This window comes from Perognathus longimembris, chromosome 5, assembly GCF_023159225.1.
Source record: "Perognathus longimembris pacificus isolate PPM17 chromosome 5, ASM2315922v1, whole genome shotgun sequence".
In the NCBI taxonomy this organism is placed as follows: Eukaryota; Metazoa; Chordata; class Mammalia; order Rodentia; family Heteromyidae; genus Perognathus; species Perognathus longimembris.
The window spans coordinates 28,046,739-28,068,254 of record NC_063165.1 but is presented as its reverse complement, the minus strand read 5'-3'; the positions used below and the strand labels follow the sequence as shown (position 1 = coordinate 28,068,254).

The window sequence follows — 21,516 nt, the reverse complement described above, 5'->3', positions numbered from 1 at the left end:
TTTTAGGAGAAAGACAGCAGAAGGGAAGACAAAAATTCCAACACCTATTATTCTTTTTTCTGGATGCTTGTATCAACATTTAATTTGTACATTTTTATTTGATTTAAAAAATGAAGTAAACAAAAGCTAATGAATTTATCATTTATTTAGTATTTATTTAGAACATATATCCTGCATTTTAGGGACAAAGCAATAAGATAAATAAATAGGCTCTGCTGTTAAGACTTTTATAATCAGAGGTAGATAATATCTACTATCTGAAAAAAATGACCAAAATAATAATTGTTATCATTTCTATGAAGGATTTTCTCCAAAATGAAGACTTGACTTAGTTGTAGTAAAAATTACTTATCTATGGGCTGGGGATATGGCCTAGTGGCAAGAGTACTTGCCTTGTGTATACGTGATGCCCTGGGTTCAATTCCCCAGCACCACATATATGGAAAACGGCCAGAAGTGGCGCTGTGGCTCAAGTGGCAGAGTGCTAGCATTGAAAAAAAAAAGGAAGAAGGACAGTGCTCAGGTCCTGAGTCCAAGCCCCAGGACTGGCAAAAAAAGAAAAAAAAATTATTTATCTGAAGGAGAGAATAAAATATATATCTAATATGTGAAGGATTAGGTGAATTTAATCAAGTTGTAGAAGTGGAAATTACAGTTTGTAGGTAGAATTGTCCATGTGTGGACACCATTGGAAGGGGCTGGCATGCTAGAAGATGATACAGAAGAATAAGGTTGATTAAAAGAGTGAAAGTGCAGCAAATCCCAAAGGTCCTCACTGAAGAGTATTGAAATCATTGTGTTTTTATTCTAAATAAAAGACTATTAGTATATACAAGTGAATCATCAATTGTGACCTGCTATATTCTACATTCAATAAGAAACAACTTCTTAAGACAAATACAAAAGTCTATGTTTAAGTAATAATTTTTATAAGTAACATTATTTAGTATGTAACACAAATAAGCAATATCAAAAGTAATAAAATGCTCTAATTATCACAACTACATCCAGCTGATAAATGATTTAATATTGCTTAGGCTACTACTCAGAAATAGAAAATAATTAATATTATTACTTTATAATAAATGTGGGATAAAAGAAGAATATGATCTTTTCTACACATAGCACTGTATAAGTGATTACTGACTTAATATATATTCATTAAATATAATCACTTTATGAATGTATCCTTTAGGATTTGATTAAATTTGCTTCAAAATGAAACTCTAACTTATCCTTGTAGGCAAACAAAATGCTTCTGAAAGACTTGAGATAATAGTGAAATATTCTGTTTTTGCAGACATTCCCTTCAATGCCACACCAGTAAATGCCTTCTACCATGGTTGTATGACAGTGAATATCAATGGTGTACAGCTGGATCTGGATGAAGCCATTTCTAAACATAATGATATCAGATCTCACTCATGTCCGTCCATTTCTAATGGCACCAAAAACTTTTAAGGCGTATATTCTTTGTTGATACTGTCTCTTTCTTGATTGTAATTATACTTCTATTTCTATCACAGTTGGCAGGTTTTATCTATGATGTTCCATATTTTTTTTCTGGTACTTTGACCTTGGCATTTTTTAAAGGATCTTTTGCAAGAAAAAAAAGTCTTTTGTGATATAAATCGCAGAATAAACTCTTCTTTTGCTATCTACAAATTAAATAATGTAACATAAAATTTTTAATTTTTTTCTACAAATGACATTTCTTTTGTTTGTAAAAGTAAATTTTAATTGTATCTTCTTTGAACCAATGTTTCAATATCTACTAAACACAATCAGTCACAGGCAGAAAATATTTCTTGTTGGTACTTTTTCCTGATAAAGGCAGAAAAAATGTTAATCTACTGAATATAAATTAAACGTAAGATCTCATGAAGAGGGGATCCTAGAACTTGAATTTAGATCTGTGTGTTGTCCCTGAGCTCTTTTTCTTTCTTCCTTCCTTTTTACATTTGCCCACGGCTAACATTCTACCACTTGAACTAAATAAAGCTCCACTTCAGTTTTTTTTTTATCGCTAAGTGGATATGAGACTTATTATGGACATTTTTGCCTGGGCTTCTTTCAAACCACCATTCTCTGATCTCAGCCTTCTCAGTAGCTAGGATTAAATGTATGAGACACCAGAGCCAGCTGAATAAAATGTCTTTAACCTTAATTCCAAAATAATGCCTCAGGGGCAGAAGTTTTAGCTTTATCTTTCCACAGTTGACTCACAACTTTAACCTAGGCAGTTAGCAAGAGAAATCCATTTTCAGAACATGAATCTGACTTCTTGGGAATTGGACTCCATGGGAATTCTCAGAACATGAGTCTGACTTCTTGGGAATTCGACTCCATGTGCATGAGACATTAGATTGTGTAAGAATGGGTGTGGAAATCTGAAGTGCACACGTTCCTTAAATTTGACAACATGCAAGCACTGGTTTGGAAAAGGCAGCATATTCAAAAGTGGAAAGGAAAGTGAACAAATGTGGAGGTCTATTCTTTACTCCAACTTTTCATTATCATGGTAACATCTCAAATGTGATTTTTTTTTAAGTTTAAGTAGTTGTACAAACTGTTTCAATTCTACAGTGAGATTATGAGTAGAATGCATCTTGATCAATGCCATCCTTCAATTATTGAAGGAGAAAAAAAAACCATGAAAACTAGAACCCATTATTAATAAAAGAGAAACTAAAGAAGGAGATAAATAAGAAATTAAGATTGCCATGTACTTGCTTTTAATACATTTCAAGAGGCAGGTTCTTTTCACTCCTGAATCTACTATTCATGACAGGGATTTATCAAATGTTTTCTTAACATTTTATAATATAAATGTATCTTCATTAGAGACACTTAACCATCACAAAACCACAATAAATTGTATTTTAGATTGTATATGCCTGGTATATTTATTCTGACAACTCTTTCAAGAAAATTACACAATATATACCTAACTAGTCATAAACGTAGTAATTCATGTGAAAGACAAATACAGCACAGATATTTGATGAGCAATTGTAACTGATTGTAAAGTTGATCTTGGAAGTGGAAGAAAAGCAAGAGTAAGAAGTAATGAGTGTATGATACATACTTTAAATTATACTAGGTCATCTCATTGCTTGTAATTTTTCTCTGAGTTGCCACCATGTGCTGTGTGTGATGAACATCAGCAAGTACCTATTAAAAATTACTTTGGTGTCAAGAGAAAAGAATTGGAAATTTTGAGAAAAGTATGAGAAAGTATGAGAAAAAAGAACAGAAGAAGGAAAAATGAATTTCCTATGGAGAAATTAGCTTCTCATTTAATAATGTTATATACAGGGACATATCTGAGTATTTCTTCCATATTTTACATCAGAAGTAGAAACTTATTTATATACAATGCTATTTGTAAGATATTCAGAGAGTTCTTTACAAATTTCATTTACTTTTGAAAAGGAGATGAAAGAAACCCAGTATGTTGTTATTTTAATCATAGAATTTTAGCAAATGAGTCATTGGAAAGGCAGACAAGAATTTCCATACCCATTATTGACACATGGCTAGATATGGAAAGGTGCTAGATCTTTCATGACAAAACTCTGATATGGTCAGTCATTTTTGATCATGCTAAGAAATATAAATCTCTATTAAGAAATATAAATTTCTACTTTTAACAAGTTGGTAAGGATATAGAATGTCTAAAAGGCTAAACTCACTGAATTGGGAAAATAAAAAGTTTCAATTCAGTGTATGACAATCCTTAGGTTTCTGTTAGGTGAAGGTACAAATGAATTCTTTTCAGGTTATCCAAAGAAATTGAACAAGTGTGTTCCTGACTCCTGTGTAAGAGAAGTTTTCTCTTTATTAGTAATAATGTTTTGATGTCTGTCTCTGTCTCTGTCTCTGTCTCTGTCTGTCTCTGTATGTCTGTCTGTCTGTTTTACACACATGCACATACACACACCCACATATTCAGCTTTCTCCATGTCCTTTGTTATAGGACCAAACCAATCATGAACTGAAACCTGTGAAATCATGTTCCAAACTAAATCTAGGAATACTTAGCTATTGATTTTATAAGCTGTTTATCTCAGGTAGTTTACCACAGCAATGGAGACATAGATAGACGGTTAGACAGAGACACTTAAGATTTATTAAGGGATTGGCTCTTGTGATTACAGGGGTAGAGCATTCCCATGAGAGACCTCTGGATCCTGTAGAGGCCCTTGGATTCAGGAATATGGTTCACACTAGACCAATGCCAAGATGATGAACACTTGCAGGGGGAAGGGCGGGTCTCTGGAATAAGTTCAGCAGTATGAAGACTGAAGAACCTGAGGAACTGATGTCTAAGAGCAAGAGAGTTGTGTATCCTAGTTCCAGATTTCAGAGAGAGAGAGAGAGGGAGAGAGAGAGATACCTTGATTTCCTTATTCCACTTCCACTTTGAGTCTAGTATTCTGACTGATGCTGCTCAGTCTGCTCCAGCAATTCTAAACATACATGACAGAAATATGCATCTCCACATGAAGTAAAGTCAAATGAGATGGAGGAAGCAACTCCGAAAGATGGTATCTTGCAACCACACCATAGATGTCCATTTTTATTACCTGTGGGTTATGATTCTCTGGCACATCTATCACAGTGACTTAGATTTGGGTGTACTACTTCGCATATACCTTCTCTCCTGTTTACTGCCAATTTAGTACATAAGTGAAATCCATAAAATGTCAGAATGAATGTGAATCATTACCACATCCTCTTCTGCTTTCCTTAACTCATACATTTTCACTCACCTGAAATATTCTCCAGCCATAGTCCTAAGAGGAAATGCTCCTTATAGACAAAACCGGCTAACTCTGTGGTAAAGCCTATTTTAAAAGTGGACCACTTTCCTGGTCTTTAATTGCTCTGCATTATATTCCAGCTCACTGCAGGTGTCCCATGTCCTTCACAATCCTTCTTATTACCCTTAGTGTATTAAGTCAGATTTTGTGTTACCCTTCACAAGTATCATTTGACCGATTTGTCTTAATTGTTTAGCTTTTTCCACACCAGTAAGTTAGACTTTACTGAGATTATGCAGATTATCCCAAATCAACTTTCTCCAAATCAGTCCATTTTTTTATTGCACTTCATTACATTTGTATATAATTTAATTTAAACTGTTTATAGATATTGCTGTTTACACCATTTCTCTATATATACTACAATTTTTAAATTTTCTTTTTTTTTCTTTTCTTTTCTTTTTTTTTTTTTTTGGCCAGTCCTGGGGCTTGGACTCAGGGCCTGAGCACTGTCCCTGGCTTCTTTTTGCTCAAGGCTAGCACTCTGCCTCTTGAGCTACAGCACCACTTCTGGCCATTTTCTGTATATGTGGTGCTGGGGAATCGAACCCAGGGCCTCATGTATATGAGGCAGGCACTCTTGCCACTAGGCCATATCCCCAGCCCCTACAATTTTTAAATGACAAAATTTATCTTCTGAACCCCAGTGCAAGATATTTATCCAGCAAGATACATATGTTGAGCAGATCAAATAAATTGTATTATTTATAAGCACTTCCTTACTTCCTCCCAAACTATATTGTAAACATCTAAGTATCTGGAAAATACCCATGATTCTTTCAGAACATGTAATTGTTCTGACTCTCTTCTCTGCTTTATGAATTACTGTAACTTTATGACTTGAGAACTCTGGTTCCTTAAAGCTATATCCCCACTTTTCTTCACTTCCGTTGTTTCCCATTTACTCAGTACTTATGTTTTTAATAGAAGATTAAAGAACAAAAATTAAAAAAAGGAATTAGGCATATACCTTTTAGTAAGCACAATTTTAGCATGCTGAAATAAATATAATTGCTGCATTAGCATTTTTATTGAGATTATTTTGACAATGGAACTATTGGGAGTTATTTATAGCAGAATATTAGCACAAAATAAAAGGGAATGTTGAAGACGTCTTGTTTTTGTTCTGTTTAGAAAAAAAAAAAGAATGAACAGTCCTCATTCAAGATCACAACAGGATGATTTAGGGCAAAATGCAATTCACTCTAAAGAGATATTACCCTAGTAGGAAGATATTGACATGCAAAGATGCATTCTATTTTTCTTTCATTCTTGGAATTTCATGTTCTGGCAAAACCAGATGAATCATATTACTGTGAAACATCCCATGTCCACAAATCATGCCAGAACTGTCTCAAAGGAAATCCTCAACTTCTATATCAACCTGGACATGCCATTATTTTCAAATACTCTTAAAAAAGCACTGTTTGATCATTAGTTTGACTTCCTTGGGAATAAATGAATTGAATTCTTCTCAGTCACAAAAGGAGAAAAATAAACTCAATTATTTACATTTAACAGACCTGCTGTCTTCCCCGTGATTTAAAAGCTTACTATCCGACTGCATTTTTTTTCTTTTGTACAATTTATATTTTTGCCTGCAATGTGGCTTTTTTTCTCCCTGTCTGCCTTTGAAGATAAAACTCATATTTCAGTATTGATTTTTTTCCATGTCAGTAAAAAGTAAAAAATTTTTGAACCAAACCACATGCTGGTAGTATTTGACTAGCTCCATTTTTTTCTTTTTTCCTGTTATCTCACTTTTGCTCAGAACTTAACTTACATTTTTAATTAGGGTAGAATTCTCATAACAGAAATTGCTCATTTTAAAGTTATTTTAGCATCGTTTAGTACATCAACAGTGTACTTGCTATTTTATTTACTTCTCTCCAATTGATCTGTACTGGCATTCTCCAAAGAAGCAGAAACAGTGCAGTACACATAGATGTGTTTGTAAATTTATTTAGTTATTTATTTGGGCAGAATGGAATTTAAACTCAGGACCTCAAGCTCTTTCTTGGCTTGTTTACTTAGCTGGTACTTTAACATATAAGAAGACCAGCTAATTGTTTGTTCTTTTAAAGCTGGGATCTAGAGAATTTTTCTGTTTAAGCGGGCCTCAAACTGCAGTTCTCTAGATTTCAGCCTCCTGAGTAAGTAGGATAAAAGAACACAGCCCTTCATGTTTAATATTTCTAATTGTCATTGCTCTGATATTCTTCACCTATGCTCACTCAGGTATTCAGATTTTCAGTTACATAATTAACACACTATACTCAACATCCCATTTAAACCCTTAATTTCTAATCTTGAAAATAATGGCATAAAGCTTTGAACATACCATAGACTTTTTTGTGTGTGATACTCTGAAAGGGGAAGTGTTATTTCTTCCTTGATGAGTTGGGTTGACTTGGAGCTTACTTCAGACACACACAGAGTGAGCCCCCTGTAAGTACAGAGGCATGGATATATGGAGGGAATTCTATAGTGAATTCTCTGGACAAGTGCTTTTAAGAAGCTCTATTGTCTCTCGATTTTGATATTCCCTTTCACTTCTCTAGTTCTAATACCAGTATATACAGTATCCGGATGAGATACAGTGATAGCACGGGTACAACCGAGAGACAAAGGATAAAAAGACAAAGGACTCCAAAAGCAATACTTGCAAAAACCATTTGGTGTAAACCAACTGAACAACTCCTTGGGGGAGAGGGAAAGGGGGAGGGGAGAGTGGGGAATGAGGTAGGAGGTAACAAACAGTACAAGAAATGTACCCAATGCCTAACGTATGAAACTGTAACCTCTGTACATCACTTTGACAATAAAAAAAGACGCTCTATTGTGAATACAAACTAATGGTGGTAACAAGGGGTTTTATTGTGATTTTCCATACATGAATAGTATGTATGTTTATCAAATTCATCCCATATGTTACTCGTTCTTATTCATATCTTCTTTCCTTTCTTTATAGATGTCATTATGACATTTTTGTACATACATAAAAATAATTTTAGCATTTTCATTTCTCACATCACGCTTTATCTCCTTCTGGTCTTCTCCAACTGCTTTACATTCACCTTACATTTACTGTTATTGTTATTAATCATCATCATCGTTATTTCTTGGATTTAGCAATTTTTGACAGATACTTATCAGAATTGAACTATTTCATCTTTCATATTAATCGCTTCACATTTCCATTTAGCTGCTGTGTACTTGATTTGACCACCTGGTGGCAGTATTTGAATGTCTTATGATGATCTTCCTTTTAAGCATGTTCAGGCTGTGTAACTACTCAAACTATCCAGACTATTATTTTCTTTATGGTGTAAAATGTTCCTTACTTAGATAGTAAGATTATAGGACAAATGAATACGATTGAGAATTATTTTTTTTGAAGAGAATTGTATTTTTCTCCTCTCACTATTGGAGTTGAACTTAGGAGTTTGCACTTAATAGACACTGGACTATTTGAGCTCTGCCCTTAGGGCATCAAGGAGCCAATTTTGAGGTCAATGCTTATACACAAACTGCGTGAAAGAAAATCAATAGGGAAGACTAGGAATATTTTAAGAAAATACATGCATGAAATCAAAAAGTAAGTAGGGATTCTTTTGATAATTCATATTGGAATTAAGTCTCATATTTACTCTTAAAATGGAGCCATAAACAAAGAAAAATTATCCTTATTAGCACTCATATTTCAGCATTCTTTATTTTTTTGCATTTTCATATTGTCTTGTATCTTATTCTTCCACATTAATAAAAGGGTTGCAGTTTATTCAGCTTGAAGTTACTTATCTCACTATGAATTCATTGAAATGGGCAAGTGTTTCTACTAGTTCACTATCCCTTTAAATAACCCAAATCCCAAATTTCTGTGTAATCTGTTTTTTCTTCTCTATTATTCATATTTATCTTGAAATATGTGAACAAGAGTTCCATATCCTGTCTTACTCTTTCTTTGTCCCCAAATTGACATCATGTTTCCTGAGCCTTCTGGGGAAGTTGATCACTGATAAGAATTCTTCTATACTTTAAAAAATATCTTCCAGCCATTAAAACTAAGCACAAAACCTCTAGTTGTCTTGTGAATGCTTCTCACAATGGAAGCCTATTGATCTGCTTCCCTTCACTAATTTACTTGGATGCATAAACTCTACCATATGTTCCATCACAGAGTTGTCTATTGAAAGCCAAGAAACCTTGTCTGTTCTCATTTCATCTTTGGGTTAGTCTAGTCTCCGTTGTTTAGTTTGTTCTCTTACATCTGTTTTTTTTTTCTTTTTCTGTGTGTGTGTGTGTGTGTGTGTGTGTGTGTGTGTGCGTGCACACACACAAAACATCAAAGATACAGAGGAAAGTCTCAAAACAAACTATACTTTGCATTTCCTTTACTTAGGACATTCTTCCTCCTCTTCTACTTTTCTTTCCTTTACTCTTTCTCCCCTTTTCCTTATATTTGAAATTCTAGGTTCTCAAAACAAGATGCGAATGACAAAACAAATATAGAAATGCAAAAATTGCAGCCGTAAGGGGCACAGTAATAAGCATCAATCTGAAATTATTTTGGATGAGATTGCATGGTTATTATAGGCACATGAAAACTATACATAAATAAACTTATAACCCACTTACATACTGATCTTGGAAGTCATAGCTAACATCTTCAGTGCTGCTCTTTCTGACTATATAGATTCTCTATCCTCAGCATGAAGGACTATCCCTATTGAATAATATCAATATTTTCATTTTCATTGCTCTAAATATGGAGCCAAAATAAGCATATGTGAACTGTTGCTTCATCCTATCACTCTCATGTATTTAGCCCTGATAATTATACTCTATAACTAACCTGAATTTTATTTTAGTACTTATTCTAATATGATCCATGCTATAATGATGAATATGTGTTTTTATGGAGCTGGCTAGATTTCCTCATCTTTAGGATTGGGCGACTGTGTTTCCTCTCTGGATGAATTAGGGTAGTATATTGGAGATTATATTTCATTAGTTTTACTGCTGCTTGTTAAAGTTTTATTATCCTCTCTGTTTTATATTTCAGGCTGGCAATTCTTGCCAGCAGTGCTAAGTGACTTGATATATATGAATCATAACTTTGTGACCTAAGAATCTGCTGTCTGCAAACATAATAGTGCACTGGAAGTGATATTTTATAATGCTATTAAACATATGTATGTGCAGAACTGTTATCCAGAACTAAAAAACATTCTTTCACATTTTATTTCCATGTTGGTTGATGTACTCAGAATCTTTCATCAGTGGTACATTTGCTTTCAGAAAGGATTCATTCACTCTGATTGCCATTCATTTCATATAACTATTATCTATGATGTAGTTATAATTCAATAATATCTTTAAGAGCAACCAACACTGAGACAAAATCTGAAGGCAATCTATATTGCTTAGGTTGATATGCCTTTAATTGAATGAATGAAGAGTTGAGCAATTGTAATTGATCAAATAATTAAACAAGTTCTAGGCAGTAAAATACCCATCTCTATTCCTCTGAACTCAGTTCACTGTAGTTATGTGTTCTGTATAGTAGGGTAGAGAATGTAGCACTCTCTGAGATATTTACAGTAATTCTTCAAGTAAATATTATCAGAGAGATCATGACTCAAGCTACCAGAAATTCGTTTGTGACATAGAAGTTACACTTAAAATATGATTGTGAGGGTTTCATTGGTATATGTGAAAGTCCTTTCAAAATTGGAAAATGTTATTTGTTCTAATGTTTTTAACAAAAATTTTAAGTTAAAAAATATGTGATTTCCAGAAGAAAGGAGTGTGTACAGTTTTGTTTTCCGGTACAGACATTATCTGCAAGAATTTTAAATATTGTAATCTCTTGAGAAATTGCCTCATGAATATTTATTGAACTGTCACTATGTGCCAATGGATATAATGAAATTTTTTTTCACACATTTGATTTTTGTGTTATGCTTTATGTAATTGCAATATGTGAAAATTTTCTAGATAGCTAACGCTGGGTTCTAATAGCTCAGAATTTTGTAGGTATTTCAGAATAAAAAGCATGTTTAGATTTTTTACAGAGCTATTCTTAAAAAAACAATAACACATACTTAAAAATTAAAGGATTATTGATTATGAAATTGAACTGTCCCTTTCTAGTTTGAAGCAAAATAGAACTAAAATGTCTGTGTAACAAAAGATGCAATATGGCAATATCTTGTTCTTGAAACAACAGAAATCCCATCCTTCAAGTGAGTGATGTTAGAGGCAGATTACAGATCCAGGGGCACCTGCCAATGCCCTGGCCCATGTTTCTTCTCAGGGGCCAGAGAAAGCATTGAGGAATTTGGCATCTCCAAAGCAAAAGAACTCTTAAATTATCTATAGTTTCAAGTAACTATGGACATTTCTATTTATGATTCCAAAAGCTGGAGGAGTCTTAGGAGAAGAACACCAAGAGCACTCCTGAGAATTTTTTATATCTCCTGAAGTGTGGCATTAAAAAACAAAATAAGACATAAAAATAGTAAATTGTTTTGAAACTCAAATTCATATTTAATGAGAAAACAAGCATGTTTAATATGTGTAAATTTATTCTTGTCTAGGGTTCACCTTTTTCCTTCTTTTCTCTGATCCATAGAGACAATTCTTTCAGTTTCTATGTCAATTTGATGCTGCTTTGAGCTGATGTATTACAAAACAAAAACCAAAAGAAGCCAGATGAGGGAACCAATAGGGACAGAAGGGAAGTGAGAAAGGACAAGAGACACCAAACCCTTATCAGATGGCTGAACTGGCTATGGTGCTTGGTTTGGAGGTAAGATTATCAGAGAGGAGAATTATTAGAAGCTCCTTCCATCCATGTGGAGAATTTTAGGAGCAATATTTTAAACATATTTAAGACAATTCATGTTTTCTAAAGTAAAATTACATTCCGCTTTCATACTTCAGAGGACATCTTTAAATAAATTGAATGTCTTATAGTTACTTGTAGTTATTATAATGCATTTTTTTATACCAGAAACCTAAACTCTGCTTGGATGACATTAGAATGGTTGTGACTTGGATTGCTCTGTATTTCTGGGAGTCATTATCTTGTGGCATGTAAGCAACTCTTGTTATTTTGTTATTTCTTGATGGGGAGCAAGAACTATGTCAGGCAAGTACAAGGATGGAAATGTGACAGTGTTCTTCACTTTGATGATACAGGCTTCATGTCCTTGAAATAAGGTTTACTTTTGTGAGTTAAGAGAATCTGAGAAGTGCTAGATAAGCTATCAGCAAGTATAGAAATATGAGCCTGTAAGAAGATTTCTTAAAAAGAGGCCTAAGTGTATGCAATGTGAACTTCATTTTCTGAAATGTTGGACATTTCCAGTACTGCCCATTTAAAAATCACATATAAGTGCTGAGAGTGTGGCCTAGTGGCAAGAGTACATGCCTCTTATACATGAAGCCCTGGGTTCAATTCCCCAGTACCACATATATAGAAAATGGCCACAAGTGGTGGTGTAGCTCAAGTGGTAGAGTGCTAGACTTGAGCAAAAAGAAGCCAGGGGACAGTGCTCAGCCGCTGAGTACAAGGCCCAGGAGGGGGAAAAAAAATCACATATAAATGACTGGTTAAAAGGTATTTAAACAATTTAAATATCATACTTATATTTATGACAGACTACCTTCTAATTATTTTTAGCAGTCTTTAAAGTTTTTCTTTTGCTTATTAGCAGGTTATTCTCCATTGTCTTCTATCAAATCTATGGATTATAATGGTCATTAAACTTTTTCTATTTGTACATTTGAAATTAGATAGAAATTTATTAGATTTCAAATTTTCAGCTATAAAATATGATCAACAGATGAGCGTTTTTGGCCTTTCTAGTATTATTTGCATGTGTTCAGATGGAGTGGCTGGTTCTGAGAAGTTATAAGTTTGTCTTATAATTTCTATTTCTGCCAAGTAGACAAAGGTGATCTTTGAAGCTACAAAGCACTTTACTCTTCATACTAAGTGCTTTTATGCCACAGTCTGTTAAATTATATTAATTCACTGTGACTCCTAGCATTCTCCTGAGTATTTGCTGCAAGTGATCCGTGCTTAAAGCTATGCTTAACAATAAGGGTAGCACTTCAGTCAGTCATTATTGATGGGATAATACAGTAAGTGCCTCTAGAATCAACCATGTGCATAACTGTTTGCTTACAATTTCAAAGGTGACTTACTGTTTATTTCTAGATTGCATCCTTTGAACTAGTATTTATGACTGCTATTTTAAAAATACCTGAAACTTTTTAAAATATGGAAATCTAAAGTGTTTAGGGAACAAACATTTTAATAATACTTTTGTCAATAGTGCTTCCTTAGGTTTGATTTACTGCACAAACGCTTTTCCATTTTACCTGTCCCCCAGCCTTTTTGCTTTAATAATTTTACAGATAGAGTCTCACAGTTTTCCTTCACCTCAGGCAGACTGCAATCCTCCTATACCTATACCCTTTTACATAGCTGAGATTGTAGACATGATCTACCATGATCCACCTGTTAGTTGAGACAGGATCTTGGTAGTTTCTTTTGCCCATGCTGTGCCCAAACATGTTTCCTCCTGTTTCTGCCTCCCAAGTATAGCTGAAATTGTGCAGCTGAGATACTGTGCCCTGATCTTATTCTTCTTTTCATGTTCTTTAACTCATTAGTTCTTTATGCATTATATATCTGTTAAATTGTGAGACTTTTACAAGGAAATATCTACTGAGTAAATTTAATGTTCACCATAGTCAAATAAGTTTAGAACTTTTTCTGTTTTATTTTTCCTTTTATATATAAATTTGGGAGTCTGACTATAGTCATGGCTATATCATTTACAGATGTCTTTAGAATAGATTTTTAATTCAACTTACTTGAATCAATAGTGTTGGGGTATGATTTTAGAGCAAAAGCAAAATAAAAATCAAAGGCATAGTTGACAAAAAGCCACAATTACTCCTTTGTGGACTTCAAATATCAATCTGGTGCATACTATCAACTTGTTTCATCTTTGAGTTACATGAACCTTTTTATAAAGCAAGGATTTTTTTTATTTCACAATATGAATTTTTCTCAAACCTAATTGCAATTTTTCACTATTGTTTGGTGATGAAAATGTGCTGAAAAACTTTCTTCATCTAAAAAGCAGCCCCAGACATGAAGCTTGGTATATATTGGTATCATATCCAATTATTTAATCTCAAATTCAGGCAAAATAACTTTTTATTCTAGATATAGGTACAAGTTACATATTTCATCATTCATAAAGTACAGGTGCAATGTTTTGGTTTGTTCTGATTAAGGTAAGAGAACTTCTGAAGAAATTGATTGCTTCACTTTGAAAATTTGTCATTTCTTCAATCAACATTAAGCATATGTAGAAATCTGTTCTTGGCAATCACATCACAAGATTTTCCATGAAAAAGTCTACACTGCACAAACATCTGGTCCATTTCCTGTTAATGGTAAAATTATTGGTTTCACAAAAAAAAGAATAATAGCATTGGTAATTCTTTCCTTAAGAAAGATCTTAACATTACATACTGTTTAATTGCTGGGCTCTAAAAATCGGTACATTATAGTTTTTGTTTTAAACTATGTGGATTACTTTTAAAGTACTTAAAACAGAAAAAAATCCCTACCATATTATACATAAGCATATAATATAAACATACACATATATAACATAAACACAAATTAATTCACTTACAATTAATTTCCTTAACCAAATGATTTTGTTAAATATATTACATTTCCTCTGAGATAGGAACAAATTCTAACCTCCTGGAATGTCTTGTTTTTTTTTTCTTTCTATAATTTTAATTTTTATTGTCAAGGTGATATACAGAGGGGTTATAGTTACACATGTAAGACAGTGAGTACATTTCTTTTCAAATTTATTACCTCCTCTCTCATTTTTCTCCCACCTCCTGCCTTCCCCAATCCCCCCACCGGAGGTGTACAGTTAGTTTGCAGCATATTATCTTATAAGTATTGCTGTTGCATTGATTTTCATAGACTCATTTGCTATTGACCAATAATTTTAGGTAAATTCATTCAATAAAATAGTTTATGCATTAATTAAATGATTTTTTCACATTTGTCATCCTTTGTATGTGTCAGAAACAAAAGCAGAAAATAAGAGAAAAAGAAAAGGGGGTAATATTGGGATAATTAGTTAGATAGAATTTAGAGTATGGTTAAAATGGAGTTGTAGGACAGGAATGGCGGCACATTTCTGTAAATTCAGGAGCTGAGACAGGGATTTCAAATTCAGAACCGGTCAGTCTATGCCACAATTGCACAGGGCTTCCCATCACACATGGAATGGTGGCTTTCAAGCTTTCTTTTTTCTTAGACTTGATTAGCATTTTTTGGAAAGTAAGCAAATACGATATACAACAGCTAAATCTTCTTAAAGACTAGAATGGATTTTTCTTAGAAAAGAGAAAACATAGTTTTATCAAGAGGAATTTCTTTTACGTGCAACAAACCATAAAAGTTTTAATAAGAGTCACACTATCCTACTTATGTCACCTTTACATGTCAGGAAAGCAACAATGGTCATTTCAGGTAAAGTACAACAGAACAATGTGTGTAAAAATACAATGCAAACAGCATCTCAGTTTTAAATCTGGAGTATCATTGTCATTAAAACCTACTAAACCTACAAATAACTCTGGTAAATCAAGTCATTCATTTAGAAAGAATAAAATATTATTCTTACTGCAAGGAATAAAGGCAATAGACCACTTTGAAAGGAGATGGTTCATTTCCTAAAGAAAAGCTAGCAAGTATATTATTTATACAGTTTTATCATATTTCTCTCTTTACTTTATTGTCTTTTGTCCTCATCTATTATCATTTTATAAATTCAATTAATGTGTCAACTTCTGAAGATTAATAAAAGTTTAAAAATTCAAATTTAGTTTGAAATAAGCTCTCCTTGTTTGTGTAACAAGAGAGTTTTTAGAATACTAGAAAGGACAACACCAAGTATGGATTTACAAATATAAATGTAAGGACAAATATTTAATATGAAGAAGAGGTTCATTTAAATGTGAAAAATTAGCTAGGTCATAGATGGTACCTACTGTAAAAGTTATTTTAATTAGCATACATTAATAACGTAAGGGACAACAGTATATATGCAGTTGTGGGGCTTGAACTTTGGACCTGGGCACTGTCCCTGGGATCTTTCTTTTCTCGAGATTAGTGCTCTACCCCTTTGAACCACTGCTTTGCTTTCCATTTTTAGGTGGTTAGTTGGAGATAAGTGTCACACAGGGACTTTTCTGCCCCTGGCTGGCATTTAAGAACCACAATTCTTTGATCTCAGACTCTTGAGTAGCTAGGATTGCTGGAATGAGCCACTAGACAGGCTGTATAGTGTATTTTAAACAAGTTTGATCCCTCCATTGTATTTCCATTCCTCCTCTTCTTTATTACCTACTTTTCACAAAGTGTTTAATGGGGTTATGTCATACTATACTTATAATGGGTGTGTGTGTTTGTGTATGTGTGCGTAAAAATACTTCAATAATTTTTCACCTTTATTATCTTTTCCCTCTCTCCCCTTTTCCTGACCCTTCAAAGCATACTCCACTTACATTCATAACCCATTATCATCATTGTTGTCATCATTCTAGATCTAGGTTCAACAAATGAGCAAGAACGTGTAGTGTCCAGCTTCCTGAACTTAGCTTATCTTGCTCAACATGATGACAACATGATGATCTCCAGTTCCATATATCATTCTTCAAATGATATAATTTCATTCTTCTTTCTGTCTGAGTAATATAATATGGTTTATCTATTTATATATCTCTTTATCATATGTCCAGTATTTTATTTATCCCTTCAGTGGTTGTCGGCCATTTCACCTGATTCCACAGTTTGGCTGTTGTGAACTGGTGCTATATTTTAAGAATGGTATAGAGACCATACTTTATTCCGAGATTCTGAATTTAGTTGACATTTTCTGGTAATTTCAAAAGTTTGCAGAAAGGTGCAAATGAAATAGTACTCCTTTTATTTTTCTAAATTACTAATAATGAATACAGAAGAGAGCCTTATCACTTTGGACAAATTGTTATGTGGGAAACAATTGTATCCTCACTATGAATAGGAAGTTTAGGAAAGCTATATCTCAGTTAGTATGCTGGGAACTGCCTTTGGATTGTGTGTACTGGAAGGAGGAGGAAATGAGAAATAAAGAAGACTGTGTGAGCTTTACAATGTTGAGAGAGCTAGAGTTAACATGGAAATAGCTACCACATTGTTGTTCAAAAAGAAATATGACAGGGGCTGGGGATATGGCCTAGTGGCAAGGGTGCTTGCCTCGTATACATGAGGCCCTGGGTTCAATTCCCCAGCACCACATGTATAGAAAAAGGCCAGAAGTGGTGCTGTGGCTGAAGTGGTAGAGTGCTAGCCTTGAGCAAAAAGAAGCCAGGGATAGTGCTCAGGCCCTGAGTCCATGCCCAGGACTGGCCAAAAAAAAAAAAAAAAAAAAAGAAATATGACAAATTATGATTGATTTTGACAAACTTAAATACTCAAAATAAATCTTATTAAATGTAGTGGCTGGTTCAAGTATAAGTAGAATTATCTTTTTGTGTTTTCATGTTTTTCACCAAAATTCAACAGCACTCTAAATCACTCTGTTCAAACTTGAACTAGTGTCAAATTGTTGACTAGGGTGGTTTACTGTGCTTTGAGCTCTATTCAACTCAATGAGCAGTTTATTCCCCAAAATTAAGAGTCTAACTCTGTAATGCTGACTGAAGAATAGGCCTTCACAAACTTTCTGAGTTTACTGTAGGTAGAACTCATTATTGACAACTCTGGAAAACCATGTAGTTCCTTTTTACAAGAGAAAAGATGTTTACTTTGAACCATAAGAACTTTTATCTCTGTACTTCTTATTTCTCACTACCTCTTTCTTCTCTGAACTTAATACAATTTAACAGTATATATACACGTATATATATTTATTATTATTATTACTTAATTGATTTTTAGAAGTCTCCATACCACAGCTTAAGTAAGACTCGGAGAAGGTATTCTGCACACCATGATGTCTGTAAATTCTGGAAGCATGTTGAGACTTCAAAGTATTTTTTTTTTGTCAGTCCTTGGCCTTGAACTCAGGGCTTGAGCACTGTCTCTGGCTTCTTTTTGCTCAAGGCTAGCACTCTACCACTGGAGTCACAGTGCCACTTCTGGCTGTTTTCTATATATGTGGTACCAGGGAAGCGAACCGAGGGCTTCATGTATACGAGGCAAGCTCTCTTGCCACTAGGCCATATTCCCAGCCCAAGACTTCAAAGTATTTTATATATGTTTGTTAATTAAATAATTGAAAAGAAAATGGTCTTATAATGTGTAGAAATTTATAGTTCATTGACACTGTCTATGCTGAATTGCATACAACTTTACAGTAGAGAATTTTGGAAGTCATACAAATGATATGACTTTGTATTTAAGATCATCGTTGTAAATTGAAAACCAATGCATTAAATATGTGAAACCTTTTCATAAGTAAATGTTATTCTTCCTATGGATTTCTTTTTTTATCATTTCTTTTTTTATTTTATTTTTTTCAAATTTTTATTATCAAACTGATGTACAGAGAGGTTACAGTTTCATACGTTAGGCATTGGATACATTTCTTGTACTGTTTGTTACCTTGTCCCTCATACCCCCCTCCCACCTCCCCTTTTCCCTATCCCCCCCCTTGAGGTGTTCAGTTCACTTACACCAAACAGTTTTGCAAGTATTGCTTTTGTGGTTGTTTGTATTTTTTTACCCTGTGTCTCTCAATTTTGGTATTCCCTTTCAATTTCCTACTTCTAATACCAGTATACACGGTTTCCAATATATTCAGATAAGATTACAGAGATAGTGTAGGTACAACCACAGGAAGGTGATACAAGAACATCATCAATTATAGAAGGTACAGATACAGATGGGACATTGAAAGTAGTTACAACTGTGATATAACAATCATTTCCATAACATGGAGTTCATTTCACTTAGCATCATCTTTTGTGTTCATAATGGTTTAGCTATTGGGCTCTTGTGATGCTGTGCTATGACTTGCCTAAACCTGTACTTATTCCCAATAAGGGAGATAGAGTCCATGTTTCTTTGGGTCTGGTTCACTCCACTTAGTATAATTTTTTCCAAGTCCTTCTATTTCCTTACAAATGGGACAATGTTATTCTTTCTGATAGAGGCATAAAATTCCATTGTGTATATGTACCACATTTTCCTGATCCATTCGTCTACTGAGGGGCATCTAGGTTGGTTCCAGATTATAGCTATGACAAATTGTGCTGCGATGAACATTGTTGTGCTGGTGGTATTACTGTGATTTTGTTTGTGGACTTTTGGATAGGTACCCAAAAGTAGGGCTGCTGGGTCATAGGGGAGTTCTATATTTAGCCTTCTGATGAATCTACATACTGCTTGCCAGAGTGGCTGAACCAGTTTACATTCCCACCAACTATGAAATGGGGTTCCCTATTGGCCACATCCCCTCCAACAATTGTTATTGTTAGTTTTCTTGATATATGCCATTCTTACTGGGGTGAGATGGAATCTTAATGTTGTTTTGATTTGTATTTCTTTTGTGGCCAGTGATGTAGAGCACTTTTTCATATGTCTCTTGGTCATTCTCATTTCCTCATCAGAGAAGTCTCTTTGTAAGTCTTTAGCCCACTTGATGAGGGGGCTATTGGTTCTTTGCGGTTTTGTTTTGGAAGAAGGTAATGTTTTTTAGTTCTGCATACATTTTAGAGATGAGGCCTTTGTCCATTGAATGGCTGGTAAAGATCTTCTCCCAGTCTGTGGGCTTTCTGTTTATCTTGCGAGCTATGTCCTTAGCCCTGCAGAAGCTCTGTAGTTTGATGCAGTCCCATTTGTCCAACCTTTCTCTGATTTGTAGCCTTTCTGGGTCATTGTTAAAGACTCCTTCCTTTAGTGTTTTCAGGGTGTCTGTTTTGATTTCGAGGTCTTTAATCCATTTGGAATTGATTTTGGTGCAGGGTGATATATAAGGATCTAGTTTTAGTTTGTTGCATGTGTTGAGCCAGTTTTGTCAGCACCATTTGTTAAAAAGGCTATCTTTCTTCCAAACTATTGTTTTAGCTCTTTTATCAAAGATTAAGTAGGCGTAGTTCTGTGGGTTCATTTATGGGTCTTCAATTCTGTTCCATTGGTCTTCAGCCCTGTTCCGGTGCCAATACCAAGCTGTTTTTATTACTATAGCTTTATAATACAGCTTGAAGTTGGGTATTGTAATTCCTCCAGCACTGTTCTTTCTGCTTAGGAGTGTTTTTGCTATTCTAGGTCTTTTATTGTTCCATATGAATTTCTGGATTGCTTCCTCTATTTCATTAAAAAATGGTGTTGGGATATTAATGATAATTGCATTGAATTTGTAGATAGCCTTTGGCAATATTGCCATTTTGATTATATTAATCCTCCCAATCCAGGAGCATGGGAGGTTTTTCCATTTCCTTAGTTCTGACTTAATTTCATTTTTCAAGCTTTTAAAGTTCTCCTCAAAGAGGTTTTTCACTTCTTTGGTTAAGGTTATTCCTAAGTATTTTATGTTTTGGGGGGCTATTGCAAAAGGAGTTGCTTTCCTGATTTCAGCCTCGGTCTTCGGGTGGTTACCATAGAGAAAGGCCGTTGATTTTTGAGGGTTTGCCAAAGTTTTGGATCAGCTCTAGTAGCTTGGGGGTAGCGTCTATGGGATTCTTTAGGTATAGGATCATGTTATCTGTGAAGAGAGAAAGTTTAACTTCATCTTTTCCTATTTGGATCCCCTTTATATTTTCTTCTTGCCTAATTGCTCTGGCTAGGAATTCTAGTACTATGTTGAAGAGCAGGGGAGAGAGTGGACATCCCTGCCTTGTTCCTGATTTTAAAGGGAATGGCTTTAGTTTTTCACCATTTAGAGTTATGCTTGCTGTTGGTTTGTCATAAACTGCCTTGATTATATTCAGGAATGTTCCCTGGAATCCCAGTTTTTCCAGGGCTTTTAGCATAAATGGGTGCTGGATTTTATCGAACGCTTTTTCTGCATCCAGAGATATAACCATGTGGTTCTTTACCTTGCTCCAGTTGATGTGGTGTATTACATTAATTGACTTGCGTATATTAAACCAACTTTGCATCCCTGGGATGAATCCAGTTTGATCGTGGTGTATGATTTTTTTGATGACCTGTTGAAATCAATTGGGCAGAATTTTGTTGAGAATTTTTGCGTCTATATTCATCAGGGAAATCGGTCTATAGTCCTCTTTCTGTGATGAGTCCCTGCCTGGTTTTGGGATGAGGGTTATACTGGCTTCATAGAATGAGTCTGGTAGTGAACGTTCTCTTTCAATTTCATTGAAGAGTTTGAGAAATATTGGTGTGAGTTCTGTTTTGAAGGCCTTGTAGAATTCTGCAGTGAATCCGTCTGGGCCTGGGCATTTCTTGGATGGGAGATCATTTATTGCCGTTTCTATTTCAATACTGGATATGGGTCTGTTTAGAAGGTTTAAATCTTCATGGTTAAGTTTGGGGATACAAATTTTTTCTAGGAAATCATCGATTTCTTCCAAGTTCTCAAATTTGTTGGCATAAAGGTTTGCAAAATATTCCCTTATTATTTTC

The 21,516-nt window shown here is 34.3% G+C and overlaps 1 protein-coding gene across 1 annotated transcript in view; it reads left to right on the top strand.

Annotated features, from left to right (window-relative positions):
• Pros1 (protein S) overlaps positions 1–2,892 on the top strand; it is a 50,448-nt gene extending 47,556 nt beyond the window's left edge. Inside the window, exon 15 of the mRNA XM_048346458.1 lies at positions 1,301–2,892. Coding sequence (XP_048202415.1) covers positions 1,301–1,461 — 161 coding nt within the window. The 3' untranslated portion in view covers positions 1,462–2,892. The remainder of the gene's footprint in view (positions 1–1,300) is intronic.
• Positions 2,893–21,516: the final 18,624 nt, after the last annotated feature.